Here is a 24,106-nt window from a genome sequence, read left to right on the forward strand (position 1 = left end):
AATCACTGCGATTTCCTAATACTAGGGCAACAGACAGATTCCGGTATTCAAATTACTTTAGTCACTTCCATAAAACGGCACTGCCAGGTGCAGTATGCCATTTTTTTGTCGTTTTTTTTTCATTCAGAAAATGATCATCCCTCTCGATCCATCATGCTTTAATTTAAATCCAACTAAACCTTACTCTTTTATATTTTTATCCCATACAATTCCATGGAGCATTGATCCATTTATTTCTATTTGTTTTCATTGTTTATTAATTTTGATACATACAGCACCGTAACCAACAAATAATATGTTATTAAGCAGTATGACTCATGTAGTTTTCATCCAGAGCCCCTTTTCATCCATGCTTTAATTTTAATCCAACTAAACCTTGAATTTAATTCAATGTGAATCATTGGCTCAGTTATTTCTATTTGTTCTTATTTTTAAAAATTTCTGTTACATACAGAACCTAAACCAAAATTTTATATTACTCACTACAATTAAAAATAATGGAATATTAGGAATTTGAAGCATTAGCTTAATAATTTTAAACAAGTTTTATGAATGAACAATTTATAGTAACATATTATATTAGAAATTTGAAGCATTGGCTCAAATATCGAACCCTACTACAATACTTTCGAACAAGACTTTTTATTTTTGGTACAGTACATCCAAAACTTTTATCCATAGATCTATGAGGGCAAACTACAATAAATAAATAAATATTAAAAATTCATAGGAAATTGAAGTCACAATTGCGTTTATATATTGTGGTTCATTCATTTCTACTTTTTTGGTCAGTGTTATCGGATGGGCACGTTAAACCGTGGGTCCCGACTGAAGTATGGCAGTCGTAAGGCCCATTGATAGCTTACATTCAGGCGAGGTTGAACTTCTGTCAGGGACTCCCCACCAACCAAAGCCATACGAATATTATAATTATTACTATTTTATTAAACTATATTACTAATTTGGTATATCCAGAACCTCATATAGATTTGGTAACATTTTAGAGACAGAAACAGTTTAATATTTATTTTACAAGGATCAGTAAAGCTGTTTTCATTGGAGATCCTAATCGAATTAAAAAATAACTTTTCTGTACCACTTCAAAATTTGTTTTCGTCATCTTCAAATAAATCAATCAAATCAAATCAAATAATTTTTATTGACAAAAAAAACAAAGCATTAAAAACAGCTTACAATATCCATCCAAAAATTTCAGATAACATTAATTATTGTTATTGTCATCTTGGATCCGCCATTTTGAATCCAACTCAATTTCTTAAAATGAGAAGATGGTCATGTTTGACATAATTTCTATGCAGAATTTCAAGAGGAAATGAATGGCGGAAACCAGACATCGATAAATCAAACTGTTTGAAAGATACTAATAAATCATACAAAAATGAAATAAATGTGTGCACAAGGCCTATTTTCATTTTCGTTAATCGAATAATTGTAATAATTGAAACAAATTTATTCAATTTGTGATGCAAAGTCTACGTAGAACTCAAATAGTTTTATTGTAAATTTTTATAGTTGTTAATACTTTCAATATCGGCAAGGAACTAAAGAACTAAATTCAATTAATTCGTGCTTTAAACAGACGTTTGCGGAGCACGGGTCACCTAGGAGCTAGAAGTCCTTAAAAAAAGAAAAAGAATTCATTCTATAAAAATAGTGAATGTCAATAAAACTATTATTCCATGGTAATTTAATAATAACAGCCCAGTTCCATAGAAAACGAATTGAATTTTATTCTCAATAATAGTATACAATTGACATAGCATAAAATACTAATACATATGACAAGATTACAGTCATAACGGAAGAAAACGAACTTACAATTCTATGCAGTATTCATGATAATAATAATTATGAGAGAAGTAATAGCATATTTGAAAATAAAATACACACCAGAATATAAGATAGGTAGTAGATTACAAAATTAATAAAGCTCATCAATTCTTACTCTAACCTATTCATTGCAAAACATGATCTATAGTGAGATACAGGTTCTATGCTCTTCAGAATCTATAATCTTCGGCTGATACACATTTTGTGAAACTCTGTATAGTATATAAACTTCCACTGTCATTATAAGGTGAAATTCACTATATAATATGAAGATAACGTTTGTAGATTTCATTATTCTATTCGATTAATTATTCAAATCACAAAGTTTGAGGTAGAAATTTAAGAACAAGACAAGGAAAAATAGGAGATTCGTGGATCAAAACAGCGCAGATCCTTTCATTCCTAAAAAAAATACATTTTCAATTATTGAATAATAAATTTTCCAATTGATATTGAATTTTTTGTTGAGAAACGATCTGGCATCGTTGTGGAGCTAGAAAAGGATAGCGCTATCTGCTATGTCGAATGATAGACAAGGATAGCAACACCAATGTTAATCACATACTGGCATTATTACGAGAAGCTTCACTATATTAATATTAAAATAATAATTATATCATTAGACCTATATACGATACAATTCTAGTAAATAAAAAATAATTACAATAATTCCAACATTGTATGAATGTTCTTCGTCTCTTTTCTCATCACCTTCTTCATACCCTTCGTCTTCTTCTTCCTTTCCTTCCCCTCCTTCCTATTTCCTTATTCTTCTTCTTCTTCTTCTTCTTCTTCTTCTTCTTCTTCTTCTCTTCTTCTTCTTCTTCTTCTTCTTCCCACTTCTTTTTTTCTTCTCCATCTCCTTCTTCTTTTTATTTGATTAGTAGGAGATCAAATGGTTTTCCGTTTGTTTTTTTTGTAAGTGTTGAGGTAGAAGTTTGAGAATAATACGAGAAAAAATAGAAGATTTGTGGCCCAGAAGAGTGCAGATCCACAGGCAATACGGCATCCCCTCACTACTAGCAGAATTAAGTAGCCGATCCCCAGGCAGAATTGAACCTACAACATATATGTGCATCATTACTAGCAATTAGCACAGTTACATGATACATGTTGATATACGACTATACAATACATGTATTCATTTATTAATTCATTCATTTATTTATTCTTTATTGCTGGCTTCCATTCATTTATGAGTTGAAAATAGACATTAAAACAAAGATGAAAATTACTGAGAGACTGAAATTATTGTAATGCAAATGAAATAATATTATTAGACGAAAATCCAAATTGAATGCTGTAATTCACCCCGAAGACTTCTGCCACTGCTTTACTAACTTTACTTTTCTTGTTTGTCACAATTACTGAACTGCATTAAGGGAGCAACGATCCCGCAGTATATGACACGTCAAAGTTTAATCCAATATCTACCATCCCACCTATTTCAACACAACAGATCCCACATAACATACATCAATCAAACATTATTCAACAAGGAAGTCTGCTAACCTGTACGGACACAATACAATAAGGAATCCCCTTAGTGTTTTTTTGAACTCCTTCAAGCCATCAATTTCTCTTATGTGAGATGGGATTGAATTAAATATTTTAATTCCCATATAAACTACTGCAAATACTCAGGACTGAACTGCAAATACTAACTGACTTGAATACTTGATACTTGCAAATATTGACAACAGGGTTAACAGCTAGATGGAAATTCGATGAGCGCTACCATTCAAAAATCATTTGTCATCCCGGGAAGTAATATTTGAATAGTAGCGCTCATCGAATTTCCATCTAGCTGTTAAACTTGTTGTCAATATTTGCAGTAACAGAAGTCTTCGGGGTGAATTACAGCATTCAATTTGGATTTTTATTTGATGATATTAATTCATAAAACAAAGACCAATACAAAAAAAAGATGAAAATAGATAAGGCAATTTCAATAGGATGAACAGGATTGGTGAAAAGTATAGAAACAGCTCAATATTACTGTTCAAGGATAATTTGAAAATCTGTTCTATTGGGGATCCGATTTGTATAAATAAAACTACTTTTCTGGCCCTTCTTTGTATGAGTCATTGGTATTTTCAGATGCGAATAACTTTGAAACGGTCTGAGATATCGAGCGTCATCAATTTTCTCTTAAAATTCTGTATCAAAATCATGTATCATATGACCACCTTTTCATTCGAAAAAATTAAGTTGGATTCAAGATGGCGGACCAAAATTTTGAAGCGACAGTAAGAAGTTTTCATACGTATAGGATCCCCAATGAAACATATTGTAAAATTGTGCTTGTGACAGAAATATTAAGCTGTTTGCAAACTTTTCACCAATTCTGTATAATATACAATAGTCTGCATGGATAATAATGGGCTTATAAATAGTAATCATCATCATCCATCATGGACTAGGCTTGTAAAGCCTGTTCCGGTGTCCACCGCTTCCTCGGTCTTCCGACGTCTCTTTTCCCATCCAACTGCAACTTCCATCCATGCTTTTATTTTAGTTGGTGGCATACCACGCAGGTGATTTGTTCACTTCAATCTGTAATTTTTTTATGATATCTGTTTGTGGTTGCACATAATATTATATATTATTGCATAGGTTGTCCCACGAAATGTGTAAAGTCCATAGATTCTACATGGAATTTGTGAAAAAAAAAAATTGAAAAAGTCTCTTGAAATAACTAGAAAACTATGAGTTAAAATGCTTTTCTAATAAGTATATGGTTAGAGAGAGGATGAAGATCCCAATAAAATTTATATGCTTTTTCCTTTGTTTCATGTTTTTGAAATTTTATGAACTCTCAAAGTTATAAAAAGTACATTCGTCAAGTTCAAAACCAAATTTCAAACTGTTCGAACGCCTATGAAAGGTTCAAAACCTTCAAAAAAAGAAAAGAATCAGATGGATCTTATTATAATTTTTTCCTCTTTCCAACTTTATTTTTAGAATTATATTTTGACTAACAGTTTTCTAGTTATTTGCGGATTTCAAACATATGAAAAATTTGATAGATCTTGAAACTCCACTGGAGAAAACTTGTATAGGAAATTCATCAAGCTTCATTTTTGAATGGAAAGTCAGTTGAGTACATTGCTCCCAAGATATAAGCGTGTAAGGGAAGAATGAGGATATGCAACTTTCAAACCATCATTATCCCTCTAACATCAAGTTACGGATGAGGACTTTTGATAGATTCACCTCCCAACATGTCCCAACACAGCTGCAGAGTCAAAAACTGGGTTCTAAACATTCCTTCCAAATTCCTTTGTCAATTGATCTAGAGTTGCAAAAGTGTAGATTTCACACTCATTAATAAAACTGCTGCAACGGTCGTAAGGAAATGCATAGAATAGATGAATATTAAACAAGAAATTGAAGAGAATTTAATGCTCTACGAACTCATAATCAGCATGTTAGCATAATGAATCATAATAACTTTTCTTAAAAAATAGTTAAATAATTAAAAAAGTATTGGGCCAAAAAGAGAAAAAAATTGGAGGCAAACGTGATTTTTTCAAAAATATCACACCTTCAGGCGTGGATATCTTATAAACAATGAGAGATATTTAAATGTTGAGATATGAATGGTGTAAGAGATTTTGAAAGCTTCAATTTTGTACGGGAAAGCCATATCTGTAAGACGCATGGATTTCGAGATAGCTAAATAATGGAGTTTCTCGCAATAATAATTTATTGGTTTCTCGCATGCCCAATGCCTTAGTTTCTCGCGAAATAATAATTAGCTTTTCTTATAGATGCGAGAAGCTAAATAATGGCACCTTTGAACCACCCTCACGTTTACCCCTCATCGTGAAGGGATGGGGAAATTTAGTGTGTATTCCTCCTTTCTTCCCTTAACAGAACTGTGGGGTCAAAAATTGTACTCCAACTCTTCCTTCTATACCCATTTTTGAGCATTCATTGCCTGGACTATAATGCATGATTAAATAAATGAATTATTTAAAACTTGAATTGAGTAATTACCATTTGAATCCAGGTTACATATCTCTTCCACCAGAGGAATGCCTTCACTTTCGGCCCAAATGAAGATGCCAAGTAGTAGGAATACATAAACGAATGAACTAGCAAATTCAATGCACCCAATACCACAAACTGCTCCTCTGAAATTGAACAGAAACACAAATTACAAAAAATACAAATTATGATACAAAATAGAGCAGCCAAGGAAAAATGAACAAAAAACGGAGATACGGAGATCCAACCTCACAAAATTTCGTGTTCAAAGACACAGGTTTAATCAATCTTGTAGATCATAAATACCTTAGCTCCAGACCAGCAGCATAGAGAAAATATAGCATGAGAAGATATCCTGTACCATGGTAAAGGACCGTTATGTTGCAAATTTAAAATTTCACTGTTAACTCAAGACAATAGTCCTAGTAATTGTTCTTAGTGAAACTATAGACAAATGATAGCATATAAGAAGATAAGGTGCTGTGAAAATAGCATAGTGAACATAAAAAGAACAAAACAACATGCAACTAGCGAGGATCACGTTATGATAGCAGTGGAGAAAGATAGGCGAACAGCGTTACCGATTCTCTGCCTTGCCGCTGCCTTCTATGAAGGATAGCTGATATCGGGATATCTGATGTAATATTTACAGTTCATTCTTGTTGAAAATATTCAATTATATTTTATCCGCCAAGAAAATATATTTTTCAATAATTGGATAATAAATTTTCATAATTTAGACTAGATATTTTGTTCATTAGTTATTTTTCTGCATTGTTTTAATACGATCGAGCAACGTTGCAGAGCTGGAAAAGGATAGCGTTATCTGCTTTGTTGAATGATAGACAAGGATAGCAACACTAATGTTAATCAGATACTGCTATCATAACGTGAAACTCACTATAGGTTATTGTGTAACAACAGAATTTTACAACGTCTCCTACTACTCTATTGTAATGTCATTGTTGGTGAAATACCAATTACAGGTTTTGGTTCAGGTTTCAACATCGACCTCAATGTACTATAATTTTTATTCAGTGTACCATTTTTTTTCATAGACATTCAATCTCACCTGTTTTCCATGCATGTAATCAAGCCGGTAAACAGCTATTTGCAGAACAAATAAACATATCATTCTCATTACTGCCACAAAGTAGAAAGAATTACTCTTACTTCTTCTCCGTGTTACTGCATACACGTGAAATTCTAACCTTATCTTGGACTTTGTCACCTATAGATTTGGAAGAAAAATAGCACAAGGACTACCTATTATTTTATCTACCAATGTTATTACATGAGTGCCATTTGCATTGTAAAGTAAAAAATAAACTCTACTCCAATGTAACAATATGTTATCTTTACAGTCGAGTATGTTTCCCAGTTCCGAAATAAGAACAGCAAAACTGCTACAAAAAACCACCCTCAGCGCTCCAGGTGGAAGTTTTATCAATTTCCACAAAACTCCTGATTCAGAATTTGTAAACTACGTTATGTTCATAGAATGCATTTAGTAACTTCAGCACAAGCATGTAATGTTTTCTATTTCTCAATTACTCTTCTTTAGATTATTATGACAAAAAATAATGTACGTTACTTGGACGTGAATGTCTTTTGCAGTGCTGGAATGGAACTCTAGTCTCGGTTAACGCCAGTTCCGAAATAAGAACAGCAAAACTGCTACAAAAAACTAACTTCAGCGCTCCAGGTGGAAGTTTTGTCAACTTCTACTAAATTCCTGATTCGAAATTTGTAAACTGGGGTATGTTTAGCCTATAGAATGCATGTAGTAACTTCAGCACAAGCATGTCATGTTTTCTATTACTCAATTATTCTTCTTCATTTAGATTATTATGACAAATAATAGTGTACGTTACTTGGACGTGAATGTCTTTTGCAGTGCTGGAATGAAACATCATTCTCACCTGCAAAAGGCCCCTTCCCGTCCGTAAGATACTATTTCATGTTACTGACTATAAAATTTGGGATATATTGGGTATATACAATTATATTAGTAGATAAATGAGTGAATAAGTAAATCGATTGTACCTCTCATGTATTTAAACCAGAACCAAGTGAGGAATACCATAGATGCATGATGATAGATATGTAGAAACGAAGCATTTCCCTGTTTTTTCCTCAGTACGATGAATATCTGGAAAATATATGAAAATGAGAGATACAAAATATTGAATTTGAAAAAGTATCCTAAGGCTGGCCACTAATAGTAGACCATGCATGACACACAGGTTTATCATCAGTAATAGGCTTCCAACATGAAATAAACAACCAACAACAATAAATCAGTCACTGGAAAATTATAATGATAGAAGAATAATATTCAACCTCAGATAGAGCAGCAAAGAAGAAATATACAGAACCCTAACTTCAAAAATTTTGCTCAAAGCGTTTCGCTGTGATCACAGCTGTGATGACACAACAATGTATGACAAATGTGTATCATGCATGCTCTACCGTTACCGTTGGAAATCAAAATTGAAGAAGACTCATTAGGAATAGAAAATTACATAAATGAATAGTGTATTGTGATAGGACAATAAATGGAAAAGAAATACGTAAATAAAATCGAAATAGATCATTTTCTTCCAGCTGGTAACCCGTGCTCCGCAAGGGTCAATTAAAAGATTAACAAACTGAAAACTTGACCTACTGAAATCTCGAAGAATTTAAAATAGGCCTATAACCATCATCGATGAATTAAGAATCTATATGCAAAATTTCAAGTTAATCAGTCTAGCAGTTTCCTATCTTGTACATGTATAAGCCAACTCTTTCATTTATCATATTAGAGGTAAAGTTGTCTTTTATATAAGTGTTTTTTATAAAGAAAAGTTTTGAAAAAAGGGTATAATTAATTATTTCTTCATTAATTAGTAATAATCAATTTATGTTCACCGTGTCGGCCAAATCCAGAATTTTCATCGCCAAGTATTGCCAATATGCGCTACACATCTGCAAAAATGAATAAAAACAAATTGATTAATCAATTTATATTAATTAGCAGATCAAAGAACAACAGAGAATTTGAAAGTCAGAAGAATAAGAAATGGTGATAATATAGTGAGGTTCACTTTATAATAGCAGTATTTGTTCAACATTGGTTTTGCTATCCTTGTCTATCATTCCACAAAGCAGATAGCACTATTCTTCTCTATCTCCGCAACATAGCCAGATCGTCTTTTATCAATGTGAGAATATCTTTAATTTAAAGAATATTTGATTCCAATCATGAAAATTTAACATCAAATCACTGTAAAATATGGTCTACTTCACGAATAAAATAAAATTATGATTGAATATTCTTACCAAGAATGAACAGTTAATATTATTTTCATCAGATATACCGGTATCAGCTATCTTCTTCAGAAGGCAGTGGCAAGGCAGAAAGAAAATCGGCCACGCTATCCTATTATCTTCCTTCATTGCCTCTATAACGTGAACCTCACTATGATATTCTCATTTTATATCGATATTATATTATGCTGAATTGTCTTATGAAATGTGTAGTTTGAAAACAAAAATGTCCGTCCAGTGCTCTTACCTCCAATCTGAGAGGGTTGCTTTGCTTCTCCAGAGGCTGACAGGTATGATTGAATAAATAATCCATTGCAGTCTTGTGCCTGATCAGCTGAAAAGTAACAAAAGCAGTAACTGAAAAAATGAGTAACAAATACAAATACAGTATATAAAAAATACAGTAACAAAGTTTATCAAAAACATATTAGACTAATTAGACTATTGCATTTGCTAGGAGTCGATTGTCGAACAGAATATAGTTATATCTTTCTTTTTTGGCTAGAGAAGAAGGAGAAAAAGATATGAAGAAGAGGATGATGAAGAAAAAGAAGAAGAAAATAAGAAGATGGAAAAAAATAATGATATTAAGAAGAAGAAGGAGAAGAAGAAGAAGAATAGAAGAAGGAAGACAGGAGAGGAAGAGGCTGAGAGGTATGATCAATAGATAAGCCATTGCAGTTTTATTTCGGATAAGCAGAAAATACTACAGAAATAACTCGCTTAAAAGTTACAAGCTACTAGTAGAAAAGTTACAAGTATTACAAGTTACTCGCTTGTGAATTTGCTAGGAATGGATTCTCAACCAGAATTTTACTTTTTATTTGGGCTGCCACAAACATTAGAACATCTGAACATGCATGATACACATGTCATAGAATGTTGTGTCATCACAGGGAAAGGCTTCAAGCAAAATTTCTTGAGGCTAGGTTCTTCTATTTCCAATTTCTGTTGTTTATATTTCTCTGCTGCTCTATTTGAGGTTAACTTATTTTCCTATCATTATAATTTGTAATTTTCCAGTAATTTATTTATTGTTATTGATTGTTCAGTTTATGTTAGAAGCCTCTAGCTGATGATGACAAAACATGCATGATGAGATGCATGATGAAATGCATGAACATGCATGCTCATCATGCATGTCCTACCGTTAGTGGCCAGCCAAAATCTTCATTCACCTTTAGATTCCTTACAGATTAGATACGTACATTATTCAATAGAATATGTAGAACAAACCAGACTTTTTCCAGAAAAGATTAGATTTCTCACATGCATGTGTATGCATGTTCATCGTTCATGTTTTACTGTTGGTAGCCAGCCTTGGAGTAACAATAATATTATCCATAATATAGTATACACATAGTAATAGCCTAATCGATACTTTATTCATTCAATGTTATTCGCCTACTTTTAAGTTCACCCTGATGGTCACTGACCAAGGTTTAATGCTGGTGTTAATCCTATACTATTAAACGAGCAATTTCTGTTTATATGTTTAGATGCTCATATGTTTGTATTTCACCGGATCTCGAAAACGGCTTCAACGATTCTCACGAAATTCAGTACATAGTAGGTTTATAATATAAAAATTCGATTGCACTAGGTCTCATCCATGGGAAAACTCGTTGAAAGACATTAAAAGGATAATTTTATTATCCATCTTTGGAAAAACAGCTGATAATAATTATTTCGTCGTCTGTTGATGATGGAAGTGAATGAGCGAGTTTATGTGTGTGGGACTGTGTCAAAATTATGACTCAGCTGTTGAACTTTTGTAATCATTCAGTCAGGCTCTTAGTGACGGTTGCAAAAAAGCCGGGCTATTATTAATCCTGATCAATTCCAATAGAACCATCTTCTTGGAATGGTCTTCTCTGATTTGGTTTACGTGAAATTAATCAGGATTAAAATTTAACCGGCTTTTGAGCAACCGAGCCTTTGTGAGGGAAATTTTTGCATTCGTCTGGGAATTAATCTCAATTTTTGTGATTAGATAGAACATTTCTGTATGAACCATGAATGTTATTATAATTTCCTCTTTCGTAATTAATTTGTTATGCTTTTGTAGTCCAGAGCGAAGCTCGGTCCTCGATATTAACTATAATTTTCCTTTGTATAATTGGATATGTTGTGAAAATGAAAGCAAATTTTTCATTTATTCACTCACTTTTAAGACAAGATAGGTGTTGAGCACGACTTGCAGAAGGTTGTATGCAATCATGGTGTAGGTGAGGTCCATTGGTTTGCGATTGGCCATCAGTTGGGGACCCACTCTTAGCACGAAGATAAGGTAAGCGCCAACCACCACAACTATCGCTACAGGATTACCCATCAACAGTAGAGAGTTCACGTATTCATCTGCAAAAACAATACAATACTAAGTGCCGGTTGCACAAAAGAAGGTTAAATTTCATCCAGTGATTAAAATTCCACCACAAATTCAAAATTTCAATTCCAGGAGAAGCAATCGGAGTAACCGTCTTTTCAAAAAGGCCTTCTCAAATTGGTTCTCGTAAAATGAATCACGGTTTATTTATTTATTGCCAATAAGAATAATCAAGACATGATTATTCCAAACTCTTTTTAGTATGACATATAATTAAATAAACATAATATTACTCATACATATATTTGAATAAAATGAAAATAAAATATAAAATCTAGGCATCACCAGCAAAAAGAAAATCTTTGCCCGCTGGTGAGAGTTGAAATTGAACCGGCTTTTTTTCAACCGGGCCTAGGGTTACAAATAAATTATAATCACGTGATTTATAGTCACTGTGAGGTTCACGCTATAATAGCAGTAGAGAAAGATAGAAGAACAGCGTTATCGATCCTCTGCCATGCAACCGCCTTCTATACAGGATCCTATGTAATATTAACCTTTTTGTTTTTGTTTGAAATGATTGATGACATTTTATTCGTCAAGAAAATATGAATACAATAGGGGGCACTATAGTGAGCTCTACGTTGTAATGGCAGTGGAGGAAGATGGGAGAACACTGTTGCTGATTTTCTGCCTTGCCACTTCCTTCTACCATGAAGAGAAGATAGGATAAGAGGATATGAAAATTGCATTTATTGCCAGGTACAAGAAATATTTCTACAAATAAAAATAATAATTAAAATATAATAGTTCTCGGCGTGACTGGAAAAAAAAGCCTTGAGCTCCAGCCACGAGTTCTAAAAAAAGAAATACTTTTTTTTATCTCATAACAGCAGTACAAATGGAACAATTCTTTTGATGATCTATGGATGTTGAATTTTGTCAATAATCCAAGTACTTGATAGACAAAATATGAATGCACAGAAAGGTAATATAATAATTGTCGAGTTTTTATAATTTTTACACAATAATAAATAATTAATATTGCCAAAATTGGTGATTCAGTCAACTCAGTTCTCAATTTTAAAATAAAAGTTTTGTTTCACCCACGATTTTATTAATCTCAATTTGGTTTTTGAGATATCTCATGATATCTCCAAATTTCAAGCCCATTTTTTTGTTAACTCAGGCCGATTACTGTCACTACTGTCTACTACTGTCACTACTGTGTTGTTGGGGTGAGAGTGTAAGAACGGCACAGTATGAGAGACTACCAGCGTCAAAGCAACTACTAGGACAATCGGTTTGAGTTAATAGTGAATTAGGATACATAAACACCCTATATCATGGAATATCTCCATTTGCTATCTTTTCTCTATGCTTCTACTCATAGCTCGAACGCAAGATAAGTGTCAACTGCAAGAACTATTGCAACAGGATTCCCCATCAAAAGTTGAGAGTTCACGTATTTATTTCTGCAAAACTATAGAGAACTAATCAATATTATATTAAAGACCAGGATGTCTTGAATCACAGCTATCTCCGCTATTGAAGGCGTGAAAAATATGAAAATAGACAACTCTGTAATCGTATAAAAGATTTCCACTAATAATAATAATATCGAGTGACCTGGCTGGCTCATGTCTGGTGTCAGAGTTTTCAGGTCGCAACTGATCGATTTCAGGGCCTCTGACATGACCTAACGACTGCTTTTCAGGCAGCCGGGACCGACGATTAACGTGTCCATCCGAATTCCGAAGATTTCCACTGACTTCATAACGTAGAATCTCACTTGTGTATGATTATATGCTTCACTATATAATTATAATTCAATAAATTCTTTACAGACATATTTTATATAGCGATTTATTCTTCTATTAATATTACCATTTCCAAGAGCAATGTAAGAATGTAACAGTCAACTTTGAAATTATGCAGAAATAAATGGAATAATCAGAAATTGTAAAAGTTGAATTGGAAATTATTCAGAAATAAATAGGAAGATGATGGAAATTATCCAGAAATGGATAGAGAAATAGTGCTTAATCAATAATTATCATAGTGTGAGATATTAAAAATAGAGGAAGTATATCTGAATTATTGGAACCAACCTTCTTTGACTATCATTTTTTGTGAGGTATCCGTAGCATTTTCCAAGAATCCCTGGAAATTTTCAATTTTTTCAAAGACGTCCATGGTCTAAACTTTCTGATGGTCCTCTGTAAAATAAAATACTTTAGTAACATACACTTTTAATTTTACAGAGTATTCTACAAAAGGTGTAACAGCCGAGTACCATTTGTCCAGTAAAATTTTCTTATATCAATTTTTCGGTATTTTTTAAAAACGTCAATAAATAGAAAACTATCAGTCGAAAGCTAATTCCAATGATATAATTGGGAGGAGAATTGAATTTCTAATAAGATGCATAAAATTTGTTTCTTTATGAACTTTGCTAAGCCGGGACCGACAATTTAATGTGTCCATTTGATAAACCGGGAGTTACCTTGCTAGAAACTTTTGTTCATAACTGAGTTCGAACCCGGTCATTACATTATTATCATATCTCTGCAGAGTGTCTCATGAAAGATGTATCAGCCGAAGACCATGGATTCCACATTAAATTTGCAGCAAAAAATGGTCAGTAAAATTTTATTCTACTCTTGATTCGAAGAAGGAATTTCCAATAAGTTTCTATAATTTGTTCCTTTGTTTGACGTTTTTCAACTTTTTTAATGAGTGTTCAAACTGTTTAAAATTTGGTTTTGAACTCGACAAATGTATTTTTTTTCAATTTTGAGCGCTCATAGAAAGTTCAAAAGCGAAAAGCAAAGGAACAAATTATATTAATCTTTTTGGAAATTTCTTACTCTCATAACAAACGAACCCATTTATGAACGAAAGTTCTTAGCAAGGTAACTCTCGTGATATCATATGGACACGTGAATTTGTCGGTCCCGGCGTAGTAGCCTAGAGGTCCTGGGTTCGAACCCAGATATAAACAACAGTTTTCAGCAAGGCTACGATAGTGTTATCGATTGAATACGTTAAATTATCGGTCCCGGCTGAAGTATGAAAGTGGTGGGACCTTCCCCTAAGAGACTCCTCACCAACACAAAGTTATATGAATTCACTTTTACAGCATAATCAATTTTTGAGGACTTGATATTTCAAATCAAATATTATATCATGAACGGTTTGACAGCAAAACATAGAAGAGGACATGGTGAGCAGGGGCATTCAACAAGACGTATGGAGAGATAGAGGCAGATGGCGTGTTGAGTGCGGGAAACGGCCGGGAAGGCTGTAAAAGCCCGCGTATAAGGTATAAGGTAAGGTATATTTTTTCAAATTATCATCATGAAAGCTTATTATAATAATTAAAATTATATTTAGATTATATTTTTTTACATTGTTGAAAAACGATCTGGCAACGTTGAAGAGCTAGAAAAAAATAACGATATCTGCTTTGTCGAATGATAGACAAGGATAGCTACAACAATGTTAATCAAATACTGCCATTATAACGTGGAACTCACTAACTTATAGGTTATTGTGTAACAACAGAATTTTACAACGTCTCCTACTACTCTATTGTAATGCCATTGTTGGTGAAAAACCAATTACAGGTTTTGGAATGTATATGCTGATTGAATAGAGATGTAGTCCCATTGATAATCGACTAGAATCTTTCAAAAGTGTCTAGTGTAACATTTTTCACCAAAATGGTAATAGCCTAATCTTTTCACTCCAGAATCGTGAAAGCCAAATAGTTCTTTCTCTTTCTCCAAAATCGTACCTAATTAGCCTAAGCAACTTGTAACTTGTAACTATAGCCTGAGTAGCTATTCAATCTTACCAGAAGTGTTATCTCTTGTAACAGGTTTTATAAATAATCATGTTACCAAATCTGTTTCCTATTGTTTCCAAATTCGTTGTGTAAAAAACCAGATTAAGACAGAATAAACTTGATCTTTGAAGAAAAAAATATATTACCGAAGAAATTCGTAGATCGTAGATCTACGTAGATTTGAATATTTGTAAATTCGTAGATTTGAATATAACCATAGAGAAAAGATAGCATAAGAAGATATCCCATGATAAAGGTATTTTATGTTCCAAATTTCCAGCCTTTTTTTGTAAATTCAAGCCGACTACTGTCTATTGTTACATTTTTGGCCGGGTGAGAGAGTGAAAACGACACCTCATTAGAGACTACCAGCGTCTCATAGCTGTACGAAAATGAATACTAGGATCATCGGCTAGGACAATGGTCTCCAAAACTCATGAGCTTGTGAGCTAGAATAGCATTCATAAAACTTCTAGTGAGCTACCAAGGACTGAAGAAAGTATCTTTTATTGCCTTTAAAAGATACATTTCTAGTGTTGAAATCTACTTATCTCATAGCAAAAAGTATAACAATAGTTGAAATGTACATTTCAATGAGAGCAGTGGAACTCTTTTTGGTCATCAAGTATTTTCTTAATGTTTGGAGTGTACGTTGTAGCCGCCATTCTGATGCAGTTGTCCAAATGTTCATCTGTCAGTCTGTCCCTTTATCGATTTTTTAAGAATTTCATACTTGAAAAAGATGCTTCACACGAGTAAGTAGAGCTGAACATAGTTTTCAACCTCAATGCAACTTGAATAAATATTTTGATATTTTTCTTTGGGGACTTGAGGCCAAATATTTCCAGTTGTAGAAAGTGATCTGAGGGACAAAAATCATTTTGAAAATCCACAGATTCCATTTAAACTGAAGCCTGATCTCCACCAAAATGTTATACAACACAAGCTGCAAAATCTTCTGCATAAAAAAGAGTTGATGAATTGTACCATATTTGATATGCTTTTGAAATCTTGAAATCGTTGATCAAACTGTTGTCTCAAGTCTGAAAGAATTGTAACGTATTTTCGGTTATTGTCGCGGTGCTGTGGAGGATTTTTCTCGTCATTGATTTTCTTCAGACTGGGAAAGTGTTTATATTCAAACTGGACGACATTCTTTTTGCACGAGCATTTCTGCGAGCTACCAAAAACTTCCCCACGAGCTACCGGTAGCTCGCGATCGACTGTTTGGCGACCACTGGGCTAGGATATCCCTATACCATGGGATATCTCCTAATTCTATCTTTTCTCAATGATATAATAAATATGAATATTCTTAAATGGAAAACAATACTTTAAATTGACAAATATGAGCTTTAATCAATATAGATATATATGAATATCCAAATTAAATGCTGTAATTCACCCCGAAGACTTCTGCTACTGAAAATATTGACAACAGGGTAAAAAGCTAGATGGAAATTCGATGAACGATATTTCCAGTAGCAGAAGTCTTCGGGGTGAATTACAGAATTCAATTTGGATTTTCGTTTAATAATAATAATTAATTCATTCGCATTTCAATAATTGCAATATCTCAGTCATTTCCATCTGTGAATATGAATATCCTTAAATGGAAAACAATAGTTTAAATATTAACAAATATGAATTTTAATCAATATATATAATTACAACAATGATGGTATCTATCTCCCGACTGTTTTAATTAGTCACGAATATACATTTTCTCATGATTTATTTATAAAAATATAATATGATAATTATGATTATTCAACTCAATTCAATTTTATTTCCACAAAAAAATCATAAACATATTAGTTATACAAAATGACCAATAACAATAATAGTTTTACAAAAACAAATCAAGGAAATATATTTCCCCACTTGGACTATAAATCCGTGTGTGGGAAGAAATAATTAACATGATATAGCTTGGTTCCTTATGTGTCCCATAGTCACAAACGATTTGGAAACGATGAGGAGCTAGAAAATGATCTATCTGTTTTTTCTAATGATAGACAAGGATAGAAAACCAATGCAAATTAGGTACTAGCTTTATAAATTGAATCACGCCAATATAATTAATTGGACGATTACTGCAATGTCTATGGTGAGGTCCACGTCGTAATGGCAGTGGAGAAAGATGGAAGAACAGGATTGCCTATTTTCTGCCTTTCAACTGCCTGACTATAGAGGATAGCTGATATATGATATAATATTAACTGTTCATTCTTGTTTGAAATGATCAATTATATTTCATTCGTCAAGATAATATATTTTCAATGATTTTACTATTTATTTCAATAATTGAGATAAATACTTTGTTATTTAATTATATTTCTGCATTGTTAGAAAAGCGATCAGGTCGTGGTGATAGAAAAGAATAGCGTCATCTGCTCTGTCGAATGATAGACAAGGATAGCAAAACCAATCAATCCTAATTAACACTGTCATTTTAACGTGGACTTCACCATAGCTGATACGCAGCGGCTGCTTTCATAATCGGATGTTAAGATGAACTTAACAGCCAATTAGATAAATCTGGAAAACGGGACTAACTTGTCCTTGTCACCGAATTTCTCTCCAAATTCCAAAGAAGGCCCATTTTACTATAATGAGGTCCACTTTATAATGGCAGTATTTGATTGAAATTGGTATTGCTATCGATGATAGATTTTCTAGCTCCATAACGTTGCCATATCGTTTCTTTAATAATGTATGAATATATATTGAATCAACAAAATATTCAATCTCAACCATGAAAATTTATAATTAATCATTTGGAAATATATTTTCTTGAGGAATAAAATATGATTGGTCAAAACAAGAATGAACAGGTAATATTACATCAGATATACCAGTATAAGCAATCTTCTTTAGAAAGCAGTCGAATGGCAGAGAATCTGCATCACTCTTCTCCTATCTTTTTCCACTGCCATTATAACGTGTACTTGGTGTATTAGATATACCGGGGTGACTGGAGCCACAGCTATCTACTATAGAAGGCGGTGGAAATTTACTGTTACCAGAGAGAAAAGATAGCATAAGAAGATAACCATGGGTATAGGTCGTTCATGCTTCAAATTCCAAGACAATTTTTTGATAAATGAAGCCGACTACTGTTTATTATTACTGTGTTGTTGGGATGAGAGTGAAGAACTTACCCAAATATGATAAGATAGCGGATGATAAGATGGTACCGTTCTTAATGATAAGAACGGCACTGTATGAGACTGTACCAGCGTCACAATATCAACTACTAGGACTATCGGCTTGAGTTAACAGTACAATTTGAAACATAAACGCCCTATACCATGGCATATTACTTATTATTATATCAATATTACTTTCAATTTCATTTATTGCCAATTAGAATATTCAAAACATATTACAAAATCTTTATAATATGACATATCATTAAAAATATAAATAAATAAACATAATTACTCATACATATACTTGAATAAAATATAAAATTTAGGCATCACCAGCAAAAAGAAAATCTTGGCCCGCTGGTGAGAGTTGCAAAACAGTAAAAGAAAAACATAATGTTTCGAAATAATGCAGAAAGTTAAAGTTAAATTTAGCTTATAATTACAAAATTTTATAACAGCAGAATCATAAAAAATCAAACTTATTATTATATTATTCTATCATGGCATACTTCTTATTATGCTATCTTCTCTCTATGATATTAGTCTACTATTTGCACTCACTTTATCACATGCATCACTGTAGGAGCGTGATTTACAAAAATTGAACCTTCAACTGTTTTCTGCTGTAAGTTTCAAGAAAATCAATTGCTGCACAAAATTCAAATGTTTAGTGAATTCGCCAACCTCAATTTTCTACTTATCATCATGAGATAAGTACCAAACATGCTTATTTGCACTGCATTTGATTTAGCATTATCATCATAGCACTTCAATAGAAATTATCAATGTCACCTTCTTTCTGGTGTAAATAATGAAAAAATGTTGACTCAGTTATATAGTGAGGTCCATTTTATAATGTCAGTGGAGAACGATAGGAGAACATCGTTGCCGATTCTCTGCCTTGCCACCGCCTTCAATAGTGGATAGCTGATACCGGTTATGATGTAATATCAACATCTCATTCTTGTTTAGAATAATCAATTATACTGTATCTTATTCATCAAGAAATTATATTTGTCAATGGATGAGTATGGTATGTGGATTAATTGAATTCATACACTGTTAAAAAATTATGTGGTAACGATGCAGAGCTAAAAAAGGATAGCGCCATCAGCTTTGTCGAATGATAGACAAGGATATCAACACCAATGTTAATCAAATACTGCCATTATAACGTAGATCTCACTATAGTAGTTAACTCAGTTAATCTATTATCACGAGGATATGATTTGTTTATGCTTGATGAACATGTGTGTGTGTGTCGATATTTTTCAAAAACGTCTATAACTAGAAAACTGTCAGTCAAAATCTGATTCTAAGGATGGGAAGTGGAAGGCATTTCCAATAAGATTTAATATCGGGGCACCAAGCTTCGCACGTTATTTATTTATTGACTATTGATAAACTAAACACAATTCTTTAGAATGATTGGGGAAGGACTAACAGGCACAGCCCAAAACTGTTTATCCCCCGAATTTTGATTTATACACTATAAATAGTCCAGAAAGTAGGTTATGTTCCATACACTTGAATTCAGGTTCAATTTTCAGTTCAAACATTTGAAAACAAAATTTCTAATTTAGATTATTTACAAACCAAATTGAATAACAAAATAACACTCACTAATCACTTAAAATTGTCAAATAATGATCAACTTTGAAAATTATGATATACTCTTGTTTAGAAGGATTATCATGTCATGTCAACAAACCAGATTTTTTCGATCAAGTCGATTAAATTAGTCTAGCTAGATAATATTCCTCGCTGATTGATTACACATCTAGAAATAATTCTGTCTCTCTCCCACATTGGCATGTTCTGTTTCGACAGACGACGAAATTATCATCTGATTTCCAAGGATGAATTATCCTTTTCATGTCCTTCAGCGAGTTTTCCCAGGGATGAGACCTAGTGCAATCGAATTTTTATATCATAAACCAACTATGTTCCAAATTTCGTGAACATCGTTAAAGCCGTTTTCGAGATCCGTTGAACATAAATAACCAGATAATGAGATATGAAAATATAAACAGACTTACAGAAATTGCTCGCTCGTAATAGAATATAATTTCTTTCTCTGATGTCTTGAACTTTCTATAAGCGTTTAAGCTGTTTGAAATGTTGGCTTCGAAGAATGTACTTTTTCATCTTTGAGCGCTAAAGAAACAAATTATATGATCCTTATTGGAAATCTCTCCCTCTTTCCAACCGTATCCTTAGAATCGGATTTCGACTGATAAGTTTCTAGTTATAAACGTTTTTAAAAAATATCGACAAATCGATCTATATCGACAACTAAGGTCGATATAACAAAATTCTACTAAACATTTTCTGTTGCCAATGTCATGCCAAATCTTAATAATTATTGCTTAGTTGATTTATTCGGATCGCTCCGGTCTACTGTAGATGATTAAAAACAAAACAATATGATAAAATCTATGGTCTTCGGCTGGTATTGTGATAGAAAGTTTGGAATGATTCATGGACATTCTCCAGTTCTTAAATGGTACAATAAATTTCAGAATTAATCATACAAAAAAATGTTTAATCACTTTTTGTTATCAAATAGAACTACTAGCATTCAAATTTCTTCAAAAAATGAATTTAATCACTCATCTTTATAGTGTTATCAACCTTGAAAATGGCGGACCTGCCGAAAGATCTCGTTGTCACAGTAAATGAATAAATTTATTTTATTGAAGAAATTTGACTGCTACTCGTTCTATTTAATAACAAAAACGTGATTAAGTAGTAAGCAGTTCGTGATAAATAACAACATTTAAAAAAGTAATTCAAAGTAAAACTAATTTAATTTAAGTGGGCTATATAGAAATATTGAAGATGAATTTCGAGATGAAGAGTCATATAACTGAAACGTGAACCAATATAAATAGTTCAGTGATGTTCACGTTTTAATGGCAGTGACGAAAGATAGGAGAAGAGCGCTGCCGATTTTGTGCCTTGTTTTCTATACTGATACCAGTATGTCTGATGTAATATAAACTGTTCATTCTTGTTTGAAATAATCAATCCTATCTTATTCGACAAGAGAATATATATTTCAATGATTAAATTATATTTTTTCATGTATATTCTGTTAATTAGTTATCAAAATCAGAAAATCAAAAATCATTTATTCATCCTTAATAATAATAACAAAAGATAAAAAACTTAGAAATTAGAATTACATTAGAATAATAATAATAATACACATTATTAAACTAAATAATACAATAAAATTATGGAAGGTCCCCGCAAGGTTGAAAAACCTGTGCGCAGAGGCCGAGTGTTTGAAAGATAGCTATTCTAAAATTTCAGAAAAAAGGATGAAATAAATTAATTCAATGGAAGGAAACAATAAAAACTGAAAGAAAAATTACTAAATTTGAAAAGAAACTGAAAGCCAAGGAGGAAAAGTAAGAAGGAAAAGGGGAGTAAGAAAGGATAGGGGAGAAGGCAGAGGGAGACCTAATAGAATTAAGTTTTGTTTCTCTAGATGAATATTGGAGAGAATACGAGAAAATTTGCTTGACTCTAGCAGCCACTATTTAAATTATTATGTCATTCGAAGCTAACCATTCATTTATATCTCTTACCAGCTTTTTACTCAACTTATTGGTGATGAATTGACGAGGGTTTATTTATGAGTTTTGAAACAATGTATGGAACTGTCTTCTGCAGATAGATAAATTAGTGTCAGCAACCTGAAAAGTGATGGATGAGGGACGAAGATTATAAGTAGATTCACGTAGTTATATTTCTACATCGTGAGAAACGATCTGGCAACGTTGCGGAGCTAGAAAGGGATAGCGCTATCTGCTTTGTCAAATGATAGACAAGGATAGCAACACCAATGTTAATCAAATACTGTCATTATAACGTGGACCTCACTATAGTAAAAAATACTGATCATCATTTCAATAAGACAAGATATCACAAATTCACTTGAATTCTAAGCTGGTGGAAGCTTATTGATAGTGAGGAAGAAATTAGGTCGGGATTTTCTATTGCCAATCAAAATAACCATTTAAAAACTATAAACTTATAGGTCCTGAATAGGAACAGAAAAATAACTAATAATTCTAAAAATAACTGACTCTTGGTTATTTACTAAGTACACTCGCCAGCCTATCAACCACAGGAAGATTCACGTAATAAAGTCAGCACTTGAGAGGCATTGTTTTGCTATCCTTGTCAGACATTTGACATTAAAGTAATGATTAGTTGGATAACTGGAATGAAAATAGACCTGTAGCCATCCTCGTTGAATTAATAATCCTTATGCAAAATATCAAGTTAATCAGTTGAAGACGTGATGATATGACAGACATATATTTCGTATCCCGTACAAGTATGAGCCAAATCCCTCCTTTATTATATTATTATAGACTAGCAATTAGCCCGTGACAGTGCTCCGCAAGGATCTAACTAAAAACTTGACAAGCTGAAAACTTAACATACCGGAATCTTAAAGAATTTAAAATAGGCCTACAACCATCCTCGGTAAATTATGAATCTATAATGTAAAAATTTCAATTACATCAGTCCAGTAGTTCAGACGTGATGATGCGTCATTCGTGAATTTCCTATCTTGTACGTCTATAAGCCGATTCTTTTCTACATTATACAGTATTATAGATACATAGATTATACAGTAGCTGATTGATAATATTATGATATAGAGATAACGTACCGTGATATCCTCCAATGATGTAAGCACTAGCACCCAACTCTTACTTGAAAGAGACCTCTGCTAATACTGCCTCAGATTTGGATTGATAGCTGATTATAAACGTTCGTTCACACCTACCTACTTCTAAAGTTCTAAATACGGACTTGTCATCTTGTACCTCTGTTTGATTAGCTAACTGCACTTGCTTACTTCTTCTTCTTCATCTTCTTCTTCTTGTTTTTCTTCATCATCATCATCATCATCATCATCATCATCATCATCTTCTTCTTCTTCTTCTTCTTCTTCTTCTTCTTCTTCTTCTTCTTCTTCTTCTTCTTCTTCTTCTTCTTCTTATTTCTTATTTCTTATTCTTCTTATTTCTTCTTCTTCTTCTTCTTTCAGTTCTTTTTCTCCTTCTTTCAAATTTTCTTCTCCTTCTTCTTTCAGTTCTTCATCTTTTCTTGACAATCGAAGTCAAGTCCAGTCAAGTCCAGTATTCTTCTTATCTTCTCCTCCTCCGCTACCCTTTTTTCTCCTCCTCCTCCATCGCAATTCAATCTTCTTCTTCTTCTCCTTTGTATCTATCTTCCTCTTATTTATTTCCCTTCTACCTCTCCTATGACTTTGTTTTCTATTTCTACTCTATCTCTTCTCCTTAATTGACTTATTCTTTCTCTTCTTCTATTTTCTAGTTTTTCTACCACAACCTTCTTCTTCTTCTTCTTCTTCTTCTTCTTCTTCTTCTTCTTCTTCTTATTTTTTTTTTCAACTTCTTCACCTACTATAGGTCATCCTCTTCAATTACTTCTTCTCCTTTTATTTTTACTTCTTCATCTACCTATTTTTTTCGAATTTGTTATACTTTTTCTTCCCATTTTTAAAACATCTTCCCCTATTCTTTTTTCTTCTTATTTTCCTTTTTCTTCTTATACTATGAATTCTACCTC

General features: G+C 32.7%; 1 protein-coding gene across 1 annotated transcript; it reads right to left on the minus strand.

The window, feature by feature from the left end:
- Positions 1-1,715: 1,715 nt before the first annotated feature.
- LOC111053956 (elongation of very long chain fatty acids protein 1) lies at positions 1,716-23,319 on the minus strand. Its single transcript, XM_022340904.2, has 8 exons — positions 23,181-23,319; positions 13,594-13,701; positions 11,324-11,514; positions 9,404-9,490; positions 8,758-8,814; positions 7,891-7,996; positions 5,854-5,990; positions 1,716-2,910 (listed from the first exon to the last, which is right to left on the minus strand). The coding sequence occupies exons 2-8, from the start codon at positions 13,676-13,678 to the stop codon at positions 2,743-2,745; spliced, it is 831 nt and encodes a 276-aa protein (XP_022196596.2). The 5' UTR covers positions 13,679-13,701; positions 23,181-23,319; the 3' UTR covers positions 1,716-2,742.
- Between the last annotated feature and the right edge of the window lie 787 nt (positions 23,320-24,106).

This window comes from Nilaparvata lugens, chromosome 12, assembly GCF_014356525.2.
Source record: "Nilaparvata lugens isolate BPH chromosome 12, ASM1435652v1, whole genome shotgun sequence".
Lineage (NCBI taxonomy): Eukaryota > Metazoa > Arthropoda > Insecta > Hemiptera > Delphacidae > Nilaparvata > Nilaparvata lugens.

Bases quoted from the DNA above. Each gene is read 5' to 3' on its own strand.
- LOC111053956 (XM_022340904.2), bottom strand. From the start codon at position 13,678: ATGGACGTCTTTGAAAAAATTGAAAATTTCCAGGGATTCTTGGAAAAT. The intron at 11,515-13,593 runs GTTGGTTCCAAT...TTGTTTTTGCAG, and splicing joins AAAAATGATAGTCAAAGAAG to ATGAATACGTGAACTCTCTA. The intron at 7,997-8,757 runs GTGAACATAAAT...TATATTTTCCAG, and splicing joins TTCTGGATTTGGCCGACACG to ATATTCATCGTACTGAGGAA.